Source organism: Stegostoma tigrinum, chromosome 1, assembly GCF_030684315.1.
Source record: "Stegostoma tigrinum isolate sSteTig4 chromosome 1, sSteTig4.hap1, whole genome shotgun sequence".
NCBI classification, from domain to species: Eukaryota; Metazoa; Chordata; class Chondrichthyes; order Orectolobiformes; family Stegostomatidae; genus Stegostoma; species Stegostoma tigrinum.
Genome location: NC_081354.1, coordinates 129,627,244 through 129,644,151, shown reverse-complemented (window position 1 = coordinate 129,644,151; position 16,908 = coordinate 129,627,244). Strand labels below are relative to the sequence as shown.

The window sequence follows — 16,908 nt, the reverse complement described above, 5'->3', positions numbered from 1 at the left end:
GCATTTTTTTTAAGACAGAGCCAGATAGATTTTTGTTCGGCAATGAGATAAAGAGTTATGGAATATATGAGAATGTGGAGTTTGAAACACAAACAGGTCAATCACTGTCTTATTGAATAGCGGAGGAGGTTTGAATGGACTAATACTGCTCTTATTTTGTGTGTTCACAATCTATCCATTGTCCAGAACATCAGTGCCTATAAGTCAGTTCCTTTCAGGCGTGTGTAATGCACATTATTCTCATTTATAAAGTGTATATATATTGTTATTAGAGCCACATGTACTAGATCCATTTGCTGTAATTAATATATACTTGAATATATGCAAATGCCTCATGAGTAATTTCTGTCCCTTTAGACACATTTAGAGATATGTTAATTTTGAAATTGACTGTAGCATTGCCTCAATTCTAGGTCGCCAAGCTATCCTCCACCTGGATGTGGCAAAAGCAAATCAAAGTTGAAACCAGAACAGGATGGAATTACCAAGTCTCAGAAACTGTTAAAGAGGAGCTGTTCAAATGCTATCAAGGTGGAAGATGGCTGTGACTCCAAACCCCATAAACCTCTTGGCCGTTCTTTCACCAGTGACACCAGAGCTGAACAGGCTAATTCTACAAAGCCACATAAACTTTTAAGTCGGTCGTGTTCTGCTACCATGAGGCTGGATGAAAATCTTCCCTTGAAGCCCCATAAGTTGCTGAGCAGGACATGTTCTGGTGACCCCAGATGTGAGCACAACAGTGCCCCAAAACCTCATAAGCTGCTGAGCAAATCCTGCTCCAGCACTATGAAGACAGAGGACTCAGATGGACTGAAACACCACAAACTGCTGAGCAGATCTTACTCTAGCAATGCCAAAGTGGGTAAAACGGAGCTGTGTAAAGAACCCACTTCTGAGGGTAGAAGACTCTCACTTACCTCAGGTCTTATTGGCATATTAGCGCCTTCCTCTTCATCACAGCCTACAGTACGTATTTCTTTAATTGTTACTTTTCTCAATGTTTTTCCTGAATGTGAATTTAAGGACGACATCTCATACAATTCAAAAATCAGCCTGATTAATGTTTGGAGGACCACAAGGTGAGTTTGTCCGACCTAAATGTTTATATTCAGGATGAGTGCCACCAATGTCTAGTTCAAAATTAATTTATAGCTTTGAAGTTAGAAACTACATGTCAAAATTGCAGTGGTTTTACACTGAATCTAGATCTGTGCTGCATACACAGGAAATATTTTCAACCCAAGCAGACCTAACTTTATCTTCTGAACATTATTATTGTTGGTGCTCTCTAAATCATGTATCCCAAGAGTGTGAAGCCAGCTCCTCCACTGCCACTGAATATTTGAGGTTGAGCATTGGAGGTCATAACTGAGCTGCTGTTTGGAATGTCGATTGACAGAGACGCTCTCTGCAAAAGTCTGACCTTGGCCATTTCTTCTCAATGATAGGAATCTCTTCTACTGTTGTGTACACAGTATCATTCAGAGACTTGGGCATCTGGTAATTTAACTGCGTAGAGTTAGAAAAATTGAGGACAGACTCAATTTCTTTAAATGGGAAGGGAACTTAAGATAATATTGAGTTCATTTATAGGAGCTTCAGATAAAATTGAAAGGCAAGGGAGAAAAGGACAAATAAAGTGACTGCGAGTGAGCGTCATTTCTCATGTTTTGATGGAGCTCACATTGCCTTAATTGGAATTAATGAGAAATACTGTTGTCTTGACCAATTATTCTATTAGAACTTGACAAGTGAGTGAGACGAAGGTCACATTTTTCAAACAGTTCCTTTAAGTGAAAAGCCGATAAAGAAACAAAAATAATGAGTTAAATTTGACTCTGGCAGGGCATGGAACTGCATCCCCAGAGGGAGCCAGACTGGAAGAAATGGTATCAGAGATAATGGGAACTGCAGATGCTGGAGAATTCCAAGATAATAAAATGTGAGGCTGGATGAACACAGCAGGCCAAGCAGCATCTCAGGAGCACAAAAGCTGACGTTTCAGGAAGAAATGGTAGCCAGCCAGTTACTGGAGCCAGGAGAGAGCAGTGATTCCCAATAGACTTCATCCTTATGTTTTTGGGATGGGCAGGTCTGGGCAGAGCACTGTGGAGGGTGTGGATGAGTTTGGTACTGACAACATTCTGATTGTGGCCAGCAGTTAGCGATATTGTCACTGGTAGCTCATTATCACCAGTTCTTGATGGAGGGGCAATGTGGGCTTCGTGACATTTCTAGTAAAACTTGACAAGAAGTCTACCAAATCGCTGCATCATGCATGCTGTGGCCAGGTGGTACGGTGAGGTTCACAGTGGGAAGCGGTGAGGTGCCACTTAACTGGGATTATAGCTTATAAAACTGCATTATTAACAGCTTAACTTGACTCATTAATATTAAACTTCCAATATGAACAAACACACCCAACAAGCTTGGAGCATTGACAGGGCTGACAGGAAGAATCTTTTCTCCATGATAAAGAGATCAGTGACCAGAGATTGAAGGTAAGGGACAGGCGTTTAGAGGAGACATCGGGAAAATTTATTCTTTTCACCCAGAAGGAATCTAAAACTCACTACCTGTGAAGGTGATACAATGGATTTTGCCTCTAACATTTAAGAAGTATTTAGACGTAGCGTCACAATGCCAAGGCACTCAAAACAAAGGGGCAAGTGCTTAAAAATGGGTTGAAAATAGTAAGGTGTGGTGTTGACCAGTGCAGACCCAATGGGCCAAAGGGCCTTTTTTACTGTGGACCTCAATGACTCTAAGCTAGATGCTGGCAAATCTTGACATGGAATTCAGAGTTAACAAGGTGTAGAGCTGGATGAACACAGCAGGCCAAGATGCATCATAGGAGAAGGAAAGTTGGCGCTTTGGGCCTAGACCCTTCTTCCAAAATGGGGGAGGGGAAGGAGGATCTGAAATAAATAGGGAGTGTGTGGGAGGCAGATAGAATTTGGATAGGAGAAGATAGGTAGAGAGGAGGCAGACAGGTCAAAGAGGCGGGGATGGAGCCAGTAAAGGTGAGTGTAGGTGGGCAGCTAGGGAGGAGATAGGTTAGTCCAAGGAGAATGGACAGGCCAAGGGGGCGGGATGAGGTTAGTAGGTAAGAGATTGGGGTGGGGCTGGAAGTGGGAGGAGGGGATAGATGGAAGGAGAGGTTAGCGGGGGGGCGGGAAGAGCTTGGCTGGTTCTGGGATGTGGTGGGGGGAGGGGAGATTTTGAAGCTTGTAAAGTCCACATTGATACCATTGGGCTGCCGGGTTCCTAAGCGGAATATGAGTTGCTGTTCCTGCAAATGTCGGGTAGCATCGTTGTGGCATTGCAGGAGGCCCAGGATGGACATGTCGTCTGCGGAATGGGAGGGGTTGTTGAAATGGTTCGCGACTGGGAGGCGCAGCAGTTTATTGTGAATCGAGCGTAGGTGTTCTGCAAAGCAGCCCCCAAGCCTCCGCTTGGTTTCCCCGATGTAGAGGAGGCCACACTGTGTACAGCGGGTGCAGTATATCACATTAGCAGATGTGCATGTGAACATGTGCTTGATGTGGAAAGTCTTCTTAGGGCCTGGGATGGGGGTGAGTGGGGAGGTGTAAGGGCAGGTGTAGCACTTCTTGCAGTTGCAGGGAAAAGTGCTGGGTGTGGTCGGGTTGGAGGGGAGTGTGAAGCGGACAAAGGAGTCACGGAGAGAGTGGTCCCTCCGGAAAGCAGATAAGGGTGGGGATGGAAAAATGTCCTTGGGTGGTGGGGTTGGATTGCAGATGGCGGAAGTGTCAGAGGATGATGTGTTGGATCTGGAGTTTGGTGGGATCGTGTGAGGCCGAGAGGGATTCTGTTTAGGTTATTTTTATTGCAGGGACGGGGTGTAAGGGATAAGTTGCGGGAAATGTGGGAGACACAGTCGAGGGCGTTCTCAACTATTGGGGCGGGAGATGTTGGGGTCCTTGAAAAACGAGAACATCAGAGATGTATGGGAGTGGAATGCCTCATCCTGGGAGCAGATGCGGCAGAGGAGCAAGAATTGGGAATAGGGGATGGCATTGTTGCAGGTAATTGGGTGGGAGGAGGTGTAACGTTAGCTGTGGGATTCAGAGTGGTTTCTCACTAGCTGCAAGGAGCCTCCATGTTGCTCAGCATCAGGGCACATTCGATGGGTACCAAGTGCGCACAGCCATCTTCAGTGGACATTGGCATCCAACATTTGCCAACCCTTCATAACCTCCAGTACATTTGCACATTCTAAGGGAGCATTGACTTGCATTGAAGGGTGCACCAGGAGCTAGAATTGAAAGGCTGCCGCAGGGACTATTTACAGACAAAGACAGACATTCAGCTCACTGATTGGACCAGGTTATAACTCAGGGCTGCTTACTTGCTCTCTTAGTGCTCAGTCTCTTAGCAGCTGCTACATGCATTCAGCATCCATGTCCTAACTTACTTTGCCAATCAACACAATCACACAACCAGGAAGCTTGACTTGATGGTCAGTCATCCTTGGTCTCCGGGAGGTCACGTAGCTTGCCATTTAGCAATGTGCTAAGTCAATCTCAGACCCTTTCCATGTGCCAACAGTTTATATGGCAAACCCACCACATCTGCAGAAAGCAGCCAAGCCTCAGTGTTTTATGGAAGTAGTCAAAGAACACAGTGGCACCCGTCCATCAGAGGATCACGGCTCAGCCTCTGATACCAGTCCAGGGAATTTGCCCTGGTCAGGTCTTGGTCAAGGGTTTCACCTCCGCTGTTCAGGGAATGGGGCACAGTTAGTCCTGAGGTTTCTTAAAGGGGTGGGGAGTTAGTTCTAATGTGATCACTGAGGGTGTGGTGAGAAGCGACCGAGGAGGATTCTGGGAATAGTTTGGTGCAGTCACCACGACTGCGAAGAGGATTAGAACATGAACAGTACATCACAGGAACAGGCCCTTCAGCCCATGATGTTGGGCTGAACATGATGTCAAATGAAACTAATCCCTTCTGCCTGCCCTTGGTCCATATCCCTCCATTCTTTGCATATTCAAATGTTTATCTAAAAGTCCCTTAAATGCCCTTATCATCTCTGCCTCCACCACCACCCTGGCAGTACATTCCAGAATCCTACCACTCTCTGTATAGAAAACCTGCCCTTCTGCCTTCAGATCTCCTTTGGACTTTTCCCCTCTAACCTTAAATGCATGACCCCCAGTATTAGACATTTCAACTCTGGGGTTAAAAAAAAATTCTGATCATCAACCCTATCTAGACATCTCATAATTTTATAGACCTCTGTCAAGTCTCCCCTCAGCCTCCTCTATTCCAAATAAAACAAGCTGAGTTTTAGCAGTTTCTTCTTATAGCTCATACCCTCTAATCCAGGCAGCATCCTAGTAAATCTCTTCCGCACCCTTACCAAAGCCTCTACATTCATCCTGTAATGTGGCAACCAGAATTGAATGCGATGGTCTAAATGTTCCCTAACCAAAGTCTTATAAAGTTGCAACATGTCATCCTAAATCTCACTCAATCCCCCAACCAACAAAGGCAAGCATGCAAGCTGCCTTTTTTTTTAACCACCCTATCTATTTGCTTGGATTATGGAGGATCTGGTGCTTAACAGGAGGAATAGCGTCCAATACCAATGAGAAGTGACCAAGGAAGATCCTAGGGAAGTCAGCATAGTCGCCATGATTGCTAGTTTTGAGTAGCAGCCTTACCTTAACAATAGCCAGGAAGCTGAACAAGAGAGACTGGAGGGAAGGGACACTGACCAGAACAAGTAAAAACTGGAGCACAGGGCATTTTGGGCCTAGTTTCAAGAAACAACTTTACATTAATCCATTACATTGCGAGTACTATGACACATACAGTTAATCAAAAGTTGAAAATGTTTTGGACAGAAGGGCTCCTGATTGATAAGTAGTGATCAGGGGATCTTTTTATTTTTCTTACCTTCAATTGCTATTAATTTTCATACCAATAACCTTTTAGAATAGTGTAATTTAGGCTAGTGGTAGTTCAGGATTGGGGTTTAGAGTAGCACCTCGACTGTTGTTTACACAACAGTGTAATCTGTATTTTTTTTCATGAGAATCTAATACTGGTGAATTAATTTAATAGAAACTTATTTATAACAGTTGTGTTAGGGTATGAATGGAAGGTCTAATGCAGGAGGGAAGTATATAGTATATAGCAGAACCATCAGAAACATTAGCACACGGAGAGATCTACAGTTCCCTGAGAGTGGCAACTAAAGTGAATTAGTTGGTGAAGAAGGCATGCTTGTCTTCATTGGTCAGGGCATAGAACAAAGAAATTGCAGCTATATGGAACTTCAGTTGGGCCACATGTGGAATTTTGCATCGAGTTCTGGTTGCTACACTACCAGAAGAATGTGGAGGCTTTGGAAAGGGCACGGAAAAGGTTTATCAGGATGTTGCCTGGTTTGGAGATTAATAGCAATGGGGAGAGATTGAACAAACTTCGTTTGGTTTCACTTGAATGTCAGAGGCTGAGGGGGCGATCTGATAAAAGTTTACAAAATGATGAGAGTGTGGATAAAATGGATAGTTGGAGGGTTTTTTTTCTCCCCAGGGTAGAAATGTCAATTAGGATGGGACATAGATTTTAGGGTAAAAGGGAAAAATCTTAAACGTGATATGAGAAGCAAATTTTTTTTAAATGGAAGATGGTAAGTGACTGGAATGCACTGCCAGAGGAGGTGGTAGAGGTGGATACCATAGCAACATTTAAGAGGCATCTTGACAGATGCACAAATAGGCAGGGAATAGAGGGAAATGGACAGTACAGAGGCAAAATGTTTTTGCTTTAGAAAAGCAATGTGTTGGTGCAAGCTTGTTGGGCCAAAGGGCCTGTTTCTGTGCTGTACTATCCTTTGTAATGGTAAGGGACATGTCCAAGCATAAGTCAGGGGTCTGGGCCTTTCTCTTCTCTGTCTGGTGGGGTCACTCGGTTGGGGGGGGGGGGGGGGGGGTGTCGTCATGGTCAGTTCATCAGTTCCATCTACTAAAACTAAGGGGAAAGGACATGTCTCAACATTGCTCTTCTGCGGCTATGAAGTTAGGCATCATTCTGGCTCAGTTACATTGGGGTCTACACAGTGTCAAACAGTGGGAGGCAATGGCTGAGTGGTATTATCATTGGACTGTTAATCCAGAGACCCACATAACGACCTGGGTTCAAATCCTGCCACAGCAGACGATGGAATTTGAATTCAATAATTATCTGGAATTAAGAATCTAATTATGACCATGAATCCATTGTCGATTATCAGGAAAAATCCATCTGGCTCACTAATGTCCTTTTAGGAAAGGAAACTGCCATCCTTACCTACTCTGGCCTACATGTGACTCCAGACCCACAGCAATGTGGTTGGAATGAACAATAAAAAAAAAACAGATGTAAGGGGAAAACAGTGAAATTCTTAGAAATGTGTCAGATTATACTGTTCATTGTTACCTATGCCGCCAAAGTGCCCTAAATAAATCTCCTTCATTTTATCCCTTCCATTACGTCTTAGTGTAGTTGGCAGAACCATAGCTGGGATGTAGGGAACAGTGGAGTTCACCTGACCTCACGTGGCCCAGCCCGGCCTGTCCCAGACTGACCTCTCCTGGCCTGAATGAGGGATTGTTTGGAGAAGAGGAGCGGGCATTTAATATCTAGAGTTCTATTCCATCATAATCATGCTTGATGCCGCCTGTCCAACTTCAGGTCTCAGTTAAAACCAAAAAATCGATGGGGTAATGATATATCTGGTCAGGAAACAGATGTCTCAGATACTAACCTGAGCCCACCCAGCTTATATCCATCCAGTTTATTCATGTTAAAACTTCCCCAAAGTCTCACACCAATGCATTTGAACCTTTCCATGCTTTTTTTGAAGTGACCTGACCACTCCATTCTCTTTCAAAAAGGTCCATCTCCACCTTCAGGAAGATGTGAATAAATAGACAATAAATACTCACCTTGCCAGGGACATCTGAAACCCTGAGAATTAATTGTACAAAATATGCATCACTGATTTGTGCTCAGCCGAATCTCTACTCCACCACTCTTATCTCCTACTATTAATATGATCATTCCAACTCATTTCCTTGGACTTTACATTTCTGCACATAGATACTTACTCCCCTTAAAACATTTGCTCCTCACAGTGACCTTACGGCAAGCCACAGGACTATACTTTGCCTCTATCTACGGTAGAATCTTTCTTGGCTAGTCTTACAGATACTGTTGCATAAAATGCTGTGTACACAGCCAGCACCACCATAAATTCTTGCTATCTCTGCAGGGGAACATGTTCACTGCTGTGAACAAAATGCTGACTGAGATTCTAAAGCATCAGCATTACCAGCTGCTCAGTATTGAACAGGACAGTATGGGTTGCAATTAGGGAGTATATAGAGTTTTCTGAAATGAGAAAGAAAGCCAGTTCTCTGTTTTTAATGTGTCTTAACAATTCTTTTACAATTGTTGTTGAGACTTTGGAATATTAGTTATTGTGTGCTCCAGTTCATTTTCATCACCGACATAGGCTATTGCAAGGTTTAAAATGAAGAGGCAATTTTCTATTTTCCTAATTAACCTACTCAATAATGTTAGCACACGTAACCAAAGCAGGTGAGACTTGAATAAAGGACTCCTGGCTCAGAGGTAAGGATACTACTACTGACAACCTATAACAGGCAATTTTATTCACATGCTCATTATTAACATCATGCTGACTTCAGTGTGTAGAATCCTTGCCATTATCCCACTGTAAGATTCTCCAGTATTAACCTAGATTTGTCAACGGTGATGATAATGAAGGAATTTGCCATCATTCTTCCAAAAGGGAAAACTGTTGGAATTGACAGCAGAATAAAGCAGAAATCCGGAAGTAACTGTCCATGATTCCAACCTTCTCAAGATGGTGCACTGTTGAGATACACTAAGGCAGCAGTCGCTGGAATATCTATAAATTGTTGAGAACCTCTGCACTTATGCACTTAGTCTCGCCGTAAAACACTTGTAAAAGCTAGGTATTGTTGAACAAGGTGAAACTGGACTTTTCATTTACTGCTGAGCTCAGATGACTACTAAACACTCTCTTTCAGGCAAAAGAAACTAACATTATATTTGGGGGCTATCGTATCTACATTATGTAGAAATTCCTTTTTTTCTGAAGGTTTTGTTCGCCCTTATTTTAGTTTGCATCTCAATCCAATCAGGCCTTATTTCCCTATTGGAACATGTAAATTAAATGTGAAGGATATTAAATACTTGTGACTTCCGAGCTTGCTATTTGTACATACTTGCGTGTGATTGGCCTTTGTGTTGACATCAGTGCTTCTGGAACCTGCTTTCAGACATGTTGTGCACATTGGTGCCTCATTAGTGACTGCAAAATCCCCCATTCTGTTTTTTTTTGTTTGTGATTTGTTATTGTATAAATTTCAATAATCTTTACGGGTTGATAAACAGTCAGCAATTTGTTGTTTACAGCAGAAAACCCAAATCAGGAATGAAACCTCTAAGTAACATATTGAAAATGTTTGAAAACTGTATGAACCTTAATATCCTTTCAAACAAATGATGAGAGGTCATCACCAAGGTCACTGACATTCGCTGGTCTTATTTGCCTCATTTGCTGACACGAGAGATTCTAGTGCCTTTCAGTCAGAATGATGTGGCTATGATTTGGATGCACACATAAGGTATGCTGAAATCCCAGCACAGTTCGGATATGGGTGGGCTAACTGGCTATGTGGAAGGATATGCTGAAATGGTTAGACGAAGAGGGGTGGAAAGATCAAGTAGAGCATAACCACCACCATAGACCAATTTGGGCTGCGGACTATTTCAGATGCTATAGATACCAAGCCACCCTAGACACCGTAACATAAATATGCCATACTATTAGCAAAGAAATGGCACTATTGTCCTGCAGAGGGACACCATGCTGAAAATCAAGACCGGCTGTTACCAAAATCATCATAAAAGTTAAAGATTTTATAAAAATGTGTAAAAATTCCATGATTTACCTGATTTTCAGACCCAGGTTGGCAGAAAGCATGGACCAGGCTTCTGTACTTAAAAGAATGACGACTTATTAAATAGAAGCAAATAGACTGTAGCTGCAAGTAACAATTACAAACTGTCAGCGTCTAACTGCACTGATTGAACTCTTATCCCCTTATAAACACTCACAGACGCACGTAGAAATAAAGCTTGGGTTTCATGGATAGAGGGAAAACTAGGAAAACGTTTTGTGGTCTTTGCTCACTGGATCTGCCAAGGTGATTCTTGCGTTGCCCTTGATCTTCTTTCTCAGGTTGTGTCACTGTTCTGCAAGGCTAGCTGGTTCACACTTGTAAAAGATTCCTGATTTAATAATTAAAAATCACAGATTCAACAGATGCTGAAGAAAAGATAAACCAACCTGTCTCTGCCTCCCTAACCTGTTCTTCCTCTCACTCATCCCTTCCTCCCACCCCAAGCCGCACCTCCATCTCCTACCTACTAACCTCATCCCACCTCCTTGACCTGTCCGTCTTCCCTGGACTGACCTATCCCCTCCCTACCTCCCCACCTATACTCTCCTCTCCACCTATCTTCTTTTCTCTCCATCTTCGGTCCGCCTCCCCCTCTCTCCCTATTTATTCCAGAACCCTCACTCCATCCCCCTCTCTGATGAAGGGTCTAGGCCCAAAACGTCAGCTTTTGTGCTCCTGAGATGCTGCTGGACCTGCTGTGTTCATCCAGCCTCACATTTCATTATCTTGGATTCTCCAGCATCTGCAGTTCCCATTATTACTGGTAAATACAATAGATGCCTTTTTTAAATGTAGGAAAATGGATATTTCACTCCACTTCTAAAACCGTCCTACAGACGTTGTTATTTTAAAACTTTTATAATATATGGGTGGAAATCTTGTTTTTATCCAGAGGAGTTCTGTTTAGAGGGAGGCATTTGTACACTGTATCTAATACAGTGACTTGCCACGGTCATGCGACCTCCAGTGTAATTGTTTTCTGTACAGAAGGCCGAAGGTATTAATGCAGTGGATAGAAGAGGGTAGAAATGTGACAACTCAACCACTGTAGTGAGCAACTGATGACTCCATCGTGAATTCCAGGGAAAATATCATTTATACATCTCTGGCAAACAGAACAGAACAAGAGTGCTCACCCTACTGAGGGGCAACGTCTAAACCCCAGACTGGAGAAATCAAGGTTTTTTTTAAATCCTTCTATTGGAAGGTTAAAACACTAATTGAAAAGAGACACCCAAGCCTTCTGGGCTGAATGGGAATAACTCTTATTTCCTCTGATCAAGGTGCCACTAAACCAAATAGGGTGTTGCAGGCATAATTGCTGGGAACACTGTTGAGGTTCTCAAACTTTTGTACTACTGTAACATGGTGCAGGCTCCAAAACCAGACATCTAAGGGCAACATTTCGTGTTATGAATAAAACAAATGTCCAGTGCATTGGGTCCATTCAGAAGTGTCCATCAGCAGCCACACTCTATATCTGACCAGGAACATGCCTGTAATTCAGTTATGTGCTGAGGGCTAGTGCTTTAGCTGGTGTAGTGCCTATATTGGTGTAGGCATGTGTAACATTTAGCATGGTGGTTCCAGAGAGGTATTAGTACCATGTTCTGCCTGCTATTCCAAATAACTGAATATCTTTGAAGATTCTGATGCTGTTCTGTTAGTAACTACAGTATGAGGAAGTACTACGTGTATTCCCATATACATTGAAGTAAAATGTATTGATAAATTAATGTTTATCGATCTTGATTACTATAGCTAAAACCGTCTCTTTCTTCCCTTTTATTCCTTTAGTCTGGCTATAATACGAGAACACCAGGATCAAGAGAGCATGGGTTTCTCGTGCAGGTAAGGAGCTCACCAACGTCATTGTTTCAAGCATTAACCCATCTCTTGCTGTCTCATAATTGATGTCCCTTTATTTGTACAGACCATTGAGTATGCAGAACAACGGATACCAGTCCTCAATGAGTACTGTGTGGTGTGTGATGAACCCCATGTCTTTCAGAATGGGCCAATGCTCCGGGTCAGTACAGAGTTTACTGTTTAATTTTAAATATGCCTATGCATTCTGATGCAGTGTTTATACTAGAGTGCTGATGCAGGAAATAACAAAACTGATGTTGCATATTCCAAGTTTTGTGCAAAATGACAGCAAATGATAGGTTTTGGCTGACACCATGCTCAGGATTTTCAATTGACCCTGATGTTTATAAATACAGACATGAAATATAAAAGCAAGAGATTTTCAATGAACCCTCTTGAAATGCTGGATTGACCATATTAGAGTTTTGCATCCAACTTTAAGCACAGCACTTTAGAGTAGATGTGAAATAATTGGACTGGCTGCAGAATAGATTAATGAGAATGGCTTCATGGATGAAGGATTTCATTTACAAGGATGGATTGGAGAAGCTGGAGTTGATCTTGTTCGAATATAGTAAGTTGAAGGAAGGTTGGATCATGATTGATTTATTGTCATGTGTACCAAAATGCAGTGAAAAGTTTTGTGTATGAATGGTACAGGCAGTTAACAGCAAGCAAAGGATTACAGATCAAAAAGACTTAAAGGCATACAAGTTACTTTGCAGGCTACATTATTTGAGACTAGAGTCCATTCAGCAGTCTGCTGCGAGTCTACTAGTGCCAGTGCTCAGGCCTGGATGACCGTAGGATCTTCAAACCTGTAATTAGATTTAAAAGAATATTATAAGTCATTTGTACAGACTTAGAGTTTAAGTTTAAAAGTGTAGAGCAGCTAAAAGAAATGTTAGAGTTGGATCCGCTGTGAGAGCTCACAAGGAGTAATTCAGTATCAGCACTACCTTGCATAAACGCTGAAAGATATTCAAAATTCTGAGTTGGCTACTCTGAGAAACTCTTCTCATTGGCAGAAGAATAAAAAAACAGGAAACATTGATTTAAATTGATTAGTAAAAGAATCAAAGGTGAAATGGGGAAAATCATTTTTATGCAATAGGTAAAAAGATTTGGAATGCACTGCCTGAGAATGTGGTGTAGTAAAATTCCGTCGCTGGAGAGAATGGGATAATTATCTGAAGAGTAAAGATTTGCAGGGATTCAGAGCAAAAGCAGGGGAGTGAGACCAGTTGAGTTGTACTTACAGATGTCAACATGGACATAGTAGATTCAATGCCCACTTATGTGCTGTAACCTTTCTATGATTTGTATCTCCCACTCCCTTCTATACTTGTTTCTCCATTGTTATGTTTCACACTGGTGTCCCTCTTAATTAACTGTAAATTTAAATATTTTCCTGCCACTAGGAAACCAAACATGAAAATGTGCTTTTGCAATCTGATTGGAGTGTCATGTGGAAAATGTTTGAATTTTTCATCATAGAAATATTTGAGGCGTCCATTTAAACTGTATTCCAGTGCTATAACACTGCGCGGTACCGCAAACATAATATGAGAAATATCTTTTTTCCTCTGCGAGTGGCTAAGGTTAGAAATGCACTGCCGGAGAGTGTGATGAAAGCAAGTTCAGGCAAAGCATTCAAGATGCTATTGAGCTATTATCCAAAAGGGAAGAATAAGCAGGGTAATGGGGAGAAGGCAGTGAAATATTTATTCAGAGAGTGAATGCAAAATGATAAGTCAAATGGCCTCCAATATTGTTATCATTCTGTGATTCTGTGAAAATTAGCAAAGTGCATTGTTGACAAACAGAAAGGTACATATTGCAACCATTCAGTCTCTGTTTGACATTGTATTCTGAGATAACCAGTATTTTATATACAGTGCAAGGGTTTTCAAAGTTATCAAGAGCTTGTTAGAGATATCAGTTTATGCCTGGGAACGCCTTCAAATATCAGAATCTTTGTCTGGTACAAGCTACATAAGGAAAAGCCTTGTGATTTTTTATAAATTAGCATGAAGTAACAGATTTAATTTGCTAACAAGTGGCAAACATTTCTTGCTGAAAGCTGGACAGAGATAGTTTTGCAGAGCCTGTAGGTTCTCGGGTCCTTGTCATGGAAATTTTCAGTTTAGTTTTCAGACAGTTCATGCATTTGTGGAATAATCTGAAAGACAGTCTCTGTGCAGCACATTAATATTCAATAAGATGTAATTGGTTTTTTGCTTAATTTCTATTAATATTTAACCTTATTGTATGAGTCCTTAAAAACAACTTTGACAAGCGACAAAGTGGTCGCATCATCTAGACCACTCAGTACACAGCTCACCAGTATGTCTTAACAGAAAAGAAAACCAGACGCAGTGTGCAATTGACACTAAGTTACTGGTGGGATTTCATGCATTTGCCAATGCTGCAGGTGGCATCCGGTGTGCCTTTGCAAGTGTCTGCTCTCTGATGCTTGATTCTGCCAAACACAAGCTCAGACATTAAGTGTGCAAAACAACTAACTTGTTTAGTAAACTGTGCATTTCACAAAATGTCATAATATTTACTGCACTGCAAATGAAGTTTAAGGTGAGAGATATGATCCAGTGACGAGCGTTGAACCCACCCAGATTGTGAGGGTTTGTGTGTTCGTGAGCTTTTTAAATTGACGAAAGCTTTTAAATCTCCATGTTAACTTATGAATTTTACCAGCAGAGTTTGTCAATATGATTTAATTAGATCAATTGAAAGACATAAACAGAAGCCATCAAAGCCAAGAAGATTAGTTGGAAAGTGTAATTGAACGATCTTAGTCTCTCTCTGTTTCAATACTTATTGCATACATGTTTGCAGCACAAAAGTTTGAGCATGAGCTGACAGTTTCACAGTCTCACATACAAGTATTGCTTCTTAGTGATTATTTCCAAACAAAAACTTCATTGGTATTCCTTTCATGTAGGTCTAATTATGTCCATGGCTTGTTTCAGCTGCTTTTTCTGTGATTAGGAGAATTTTTTCTTGATGCAGTAAAGAAAACAAAATCTTTTGCAATACTGATTCTGCAAGGTACTACTCCTTACAGTAATATTCTAAAATTTATGATTTTACTCCACTGTGCCGTAGTGATGCAGATCATTGGCATACTCGTGAGTAAGCAGTAGCTGGCGCTGTCCTCTAAACTATGTTTGGCTCCTGATTGGTTATGGAAACTTAGCTGAGGTACTTTGTGAAGCTGTTAATCGGGGGGGAAAAGCAAACTTTGCTTGTTTTGAGCAGTGAACACCTGAGGGAAATGTGAGGAATTAACCTTTAAGAGGAGGGTAACTCAGACTGGAGATAAATAGCCACATGGCCAGGAGGCTCAACTTCACCGGCCAGCCTGTCCCAAAGAAAACAATGCTCCTTTAGTTTAGTTTCATTCATTACAAGTTGAAAACAAATAAATCTTCATTGGTTCAAAAGAACATCACAGGCTAGAATAGCTATTAGAAATAGTAGTTGAGAGAAAAATCACAAATTTGTTTGATTACATCTTATTGAATATTAATGTGCTGCACAGAGACTGCCTTTCAGATTATTCCACAAATGCATGAACTGTCTGAAAACTAAACTGAAAATTTCCATGACGAGGACCTGAGAACCTACAGGCTCTGCAAAACTATCTCTGTCCAGCTTTCAGCAAGAAATATTTGCCACTTGTTAGCAAATTAAATCTATTACTTCATGTTAATTATCATTTAATAGGAGTTTCAAAGGGCAGTGTCATATTTAAAGAAGTGTGTGGCTCTGTTCTAACACACATATTCTTTCAAGAGATACGGAAAACACAATGCACAAAAAAAAATCCAAAGAACTGTGTGTCATGCTGGAAATCAGTAAACAAAAACAGGAATTGCTGGAAAATCTTAGCAGGTCTGGCTGCATCTGTGGAGAGAAAGCAGAATTAATGTTTTGGGTCCAGTGACTCTTCTTTAGAACTGATTGTAGCTCGGGGAAGGTTGCCATATATGCTAGAAAAGGGGTGGGCATAGGCAGAAGGACTATACCATAGGTGGAGATGGAGCCCTGAAAGATAGGAAAACAGTTTGGCAGACAAAGGAATGGGTAAGGGTCAGCCTAGGAGAATGAAAAACTGCTTGTGGGGACTGTTAGGAGCTGACAATTGATTATTTGTGGTAACAGCCCATGTGCTGGTGAGGACTGGTGTGTCAGGGCTGGGGTAAGGACATGAGGAAAGGCGTTCAGGCCCTAAAATTATTGAACTCGATATCAAGTCCAGAAGCCCGTAGACTTCCCAAGTAGAAAATGAGGTGCTGAGCTTTACTGGAGCACTTCACCAAGCCTGAGACAGAGATGTTGGCCAGACAACATGGCGATGTGCTGAAATGTCAGGCAAGTGCAAGCTCGGAGTCATTTTTACAGACAGAACGTAGGTGTTCTGCAAAGTGGTTGCTCATTCTGTGTTACATTTCCCGAGTGTAAAGGAAACCACATTGTGAGTAGCGAAATCAGTAGACTAGATGAGTGAAGTGTAGTTAAATCACTGCTTCAAAGTAAATCACACCTAGAAGGGGTCTTAGATAGTGAGGAGGGAGGAAGTAAACAGACAAGTTGCTGGGGTAGGTGCCATGGAGGTGTGGGCAAATGTTGAGAATGGAAGAGGAGTGGACTAAGGTGTCCTGGAGAGAATGGTCCATGTTGGTGGGATAGAATCATGGAATCCCTACGGTGTTGAAGACAGCCATTTGGCCCATTGAGCCCAAGCTGACCCACCTGAGACCATCCCACCCAAACCTACCCCTCTACCCTGCACTTCCCATGGCTAATTCACCGAGCCTTCACATCTTTGGACCACGGGAGGAAATCAAAGCACCAGGAGGAAGCCTGTGCAGACACAGGGAGAAAGTGCAAACTCCACACAGACAGCCGCCTGAGATTGGTACTGTGAGGCAGCAATGCTAACCACTGAGCCACTAGGATGGTAGGTGAGGATGAGGGGAACCCT

The 16,908-nt window shown here is 42.1% G+C and overlaps 1 protein-coding gene across 2 annotated transcripts in view; it reads left to right on the top strand.

Moving 5' to 3' along the window:
* The window catches only part of parp8 (poly (ADP-ribose) polymerase family, member 8), a 371,536-nt gene that overhangs the window by 244,467 nt on the left and 110,161 nt on the right, over window positions 1-16,908 (top strand). For both annotated transcript variants that reach the window (XM_048531692.2, XM_048531677.2), the window contains exons 12-14: window positions 414-969; window positions 11,829-11,882; window positions 11,965-12,060. In XM_048531692.2, coding sequence (XP_048387649.1) covers window positions 414-969; window positions 11,829-11,882; window positions 11,965-12,060 — 706 coding nt within the window. The remainder of the gene's footprint in view (window positions 1-413; window positions 970-11,828; window positions 11,883-11,964; window positions 12,061-16,908) is intronic.